Source organism: Egretta garzetta, unplaced genomic scaffold (genome assembly GCF_000687185.1).
Source record: "Egretta garzetta isolate BGI_Z169 unplaced genomic scaffold, ASM68718v1 scaffold16, whole genome shotgun sequence".
Taxonomy (NCBI): Eukaryota; Metazoa; Chordata; class Aves; order Pelecaniformes; family Ardeidae; genus Egretta; species Egretta garzetta.
Genome location: NW_009260022.1, coordinates 5,155,937 through 5,158,815, shown reverse-complemented (window position 1 = coordinate 5,158,815; position 2,879 = coordinate 5,155,937). Strand labels below are relative to the sequence as shown.

The 2,879-nt window shown below is 38.5% G+C and overlaps 1 protein-coding gene across 2 annotated transcripts in view; it reads left to right on the top strand.

The window, feature by feature from the left end:
- The first annotated feature begins 61 nt into the window (after positions 1 to 61).
- The window catches only part of CIR1 (corepressor interacting with RBPJ, CIR1), a 22,281-nt gene continuing 19,463 nt past the window's right edge, over positions 62 to 2,879 (top strand). The window contains exons 1-6 of one of the 2 annotated variants that reach the window (XM_009640729.2): positions 62 to 114; positions 662 to 756; positions 1,313 to 1,386; positions 2,088 to 2,101; positions 2,194 to 2,249; positions 2,620 to 2,683. In XM_009640729.2, the coding sequence (XP_009639024.2) occupies positions 668 to 756; positions 1,313 to 1,386; positions 2,088 to 2,101; positions 2,194 to 2,249; positions 2,620 to 2,683 (297 nt within the window). In that variant the 5' untranslated portion in view covers positions 62 to 114; positions 662 to 667. Of the gene's footprint in view, positions 115 to 661; positions 757 to 1,312; positions 1,387 to 2,087; positions 2,102 to 2,193; positions 2,271 to 2,619; positions 2,684 to 2,879 lie in introns of those variants that run through there. The other variant, XM_035896194.1, reaches the window with a different exon arrangement.

Below are 2,879 nucleotides of genomic sequence, written 5' to 3'. Positions count from 1 at the left end.
CTCCCGGCGTGGGGCATGTCGGCCTTCCCGTGGAGGGACTGGGCGAGGCGGGGAGCGAGAGGCAAAGGAAGAAAAGCAAGAAATACTCGAAGCTTGAGGTTTACTTGCCCGCAGGTGTGTGTAGCCACCGCCTTTCCCCGGCTTCAGCTTTTCTGCAGCTGGTTCTCTGGATAACCAGTGGCTGTTGGTCGCCACGCACCATCCAGGAAACCCCCCGCCTGTCCCGGCGTGCCCACCTTCTCCCAGTGTTTCCCCCCTGCCTTGACCTGCTTCCAGGCCTGCCTTGCCCGGGGAGCTCCCCAGAGAACCTGGGCTTCGGGGTCTGGTGAGGCTGGGGTGGGGACGTGGAAGCCGCCCGGGGACGGCGGCGGCACACCCGGGGGGCCTTCTGAGCCCGCTTTCCCCTTTGCATTACTAAACTTCCCCCTGTCTTTTCAGTTCTTAAGTGTTGTTTGGAGTTGTGGCCTATCAAAAATGCTGTTTGTGTGAAGTTCATTTGTTGAAATGCTGGATGGAAATCGTTTATTTGATGAGATTGGAATGGGAATTTTGCCTTGTTAAATATTGTCAATAGACGAAGCCAGTTAAGTATTTGTACGTTAATATGTTTTGTGGTAGGCTTTGTGTTTGTTTAAAGTAGAAACTTACCTGTTTTAACTAGGTATGGATGGCGGAGCAGAAAATATCATATGACAAGAAGAAACAAGAAGAATTAATGCAACAGTATCTTAAAGAACAGGAATCCTATGATAATAGGTGAGACTTGGTGTAAGTTCACATACTTTTTCCTGCTGTCTCTCATTTTCACGGCAGTGAAGGACATCTCATTGTGAGTTATTTGAAATACTGTCTCCCACTGACCGTAGTAGTTGGGGAGGACAGTGACTCATAAATTGATGTCTGATTAAGCAGAGGTCACAATAACTTCTTTCAAATGGCTTGTGTGTGTCTTGTAATTAATTTCAAAATATGTTATGTTGTATGGAACAGCAGGTAACCTTCTATAGCGATGTATTTGCATCACACAGAAGTCTGTCCTCCATAATTCTGTGGACTCAAAGTTATGTTTCAGTTGTGACTGAAATGTGTGATTTTTGGCATGCAATGGAGTACGCAGAAGTATTGACTGATATCAGGGCTTTTTTACATTCAACTTCCAGTACTCAAATTAACAAATGGGAGAAATGCCAGTCATTATCACAATCTCCTGCTGCACATTTCTTCTTTCTTCTTTTTTTTTTTTTTTTTAATAAGTAATACCAAAGTGAATGTGCCATGTGTAACACTCCCAAACTCTGTTCTTTTTATTTAGATTGCTTATGGGTGATGAGCATGTGAAGAATGGTCTTAATTTCATGTATGAGGCCCCACCTGGAGCAAAGAAAGGTATTCCAGTTTCCTGATCATAAGCAGACAGTACTGCAAAGCTAAAAACCCTCTGAAGAAATAAGCATACAGCCTTTTATTTTAAAATAATGTATTCATAGTAAGGTAATGCTAGGAGGTATGATTTTTAGTCCTTCCTATGCAAATATGTAAAGATATATAGTATGTAATAAGTTCGATCTCACAATATCTTAATTTTTTTCAAACTGAGAATGGTGGTTGTGGGTTTTTTGGAGTGGTTTTTTTTTTTTAAGCAACAGTTCAATGTGAAGGGAAAAACAGATAAAATACCTTTCCTGGCAACAGCAGAAATTCTGTCCTTGACCAAAGGTGTTTATTTAACCAATTATAAAGCCATTGGGTGAGGAGGACTAGACCTTACCAAGGCAATGGCTCAAACAACACAAATCCATATTTTGGATTTTGCTACTTTTGCAAAAGAAGTTGGAAGGTTTTTTTTGTATTTGCATAGCAAATCAAGATAGCTTTAAAAGATGATTCTGGTTTTATAGGATTTGTAACCATATGCTAGAGGCTGATTATTTATAACTGCGGTGTATTTAAATACTTTCTGAGTATTTGCACTATTGTATTAGTATAAAACATAAAATGTTTTGTTTCCAGATTAAACACCAGCTGCATTTTACATGTATAATTAATGTATCATTTCTTTTCTTTCCATGGTTTCTGAAAATTCGAAGAGGAAACTAAAGAGGTATTTCATTACATCCTTTCTTTGTGTTTTCTTCCTAGTGACTTAAAATGTATTAAAAAAATATCAAACTTACCATGTTTTCTGTTTTATAGCAAGAAGGAGAGACTGAATACAAATTTGAATGGCAAAAAGTTGCCCCTCGAGAAAAGTAAGATGTCTGGATTTTATTGGAATAAACTTTTTTTCCTTCTCACTTCCCTTTCATGTCCTTTTCTTTTTTTTTTTTTCCTTTTTTTCCCCTTTTTTATTTTTGAGCAGGTCACTCGTATATTCTTGTCATGTCCTGGCAGTTAATTAGTAAAACCTGTGAACCTGGAACTATTCCCTTGATCGGTTTAGTTTTTGTTTTCATTTTACTTCCATGTTTGAAAACACATTCAAACTAAAGTTTACTGGAAGTATATCCTGCAGTGGATACACACTTAACAATAAAAGGTAGTTTTGTATATGATGGTTTATAAAAAAAAAAAAAAAATAGTGAATTGAGTATTTGTTTTCCTTTTGTGTTTGTGTAACAGATATGCTAAGGATGATATGAATATCAGAGATCAGCCATTTGGTATCCAGGCAAGTTACATAAATTTCACTCTGTGGATGTCTTGGGTATATTTCAAATATTATCTAACTGCAGAACATTCACATGGACTCTCTTAATTTTATCATCTGTTTCTCAGTGAGTTTAAAAGCTTCTCTTGTGCCTAATAACATAGACATTTCTGTAAATGTTAAGCTCTGTTGTTAACTAAATTAGTCTTTCCCCCCCCCCCCCCCCCCCCCC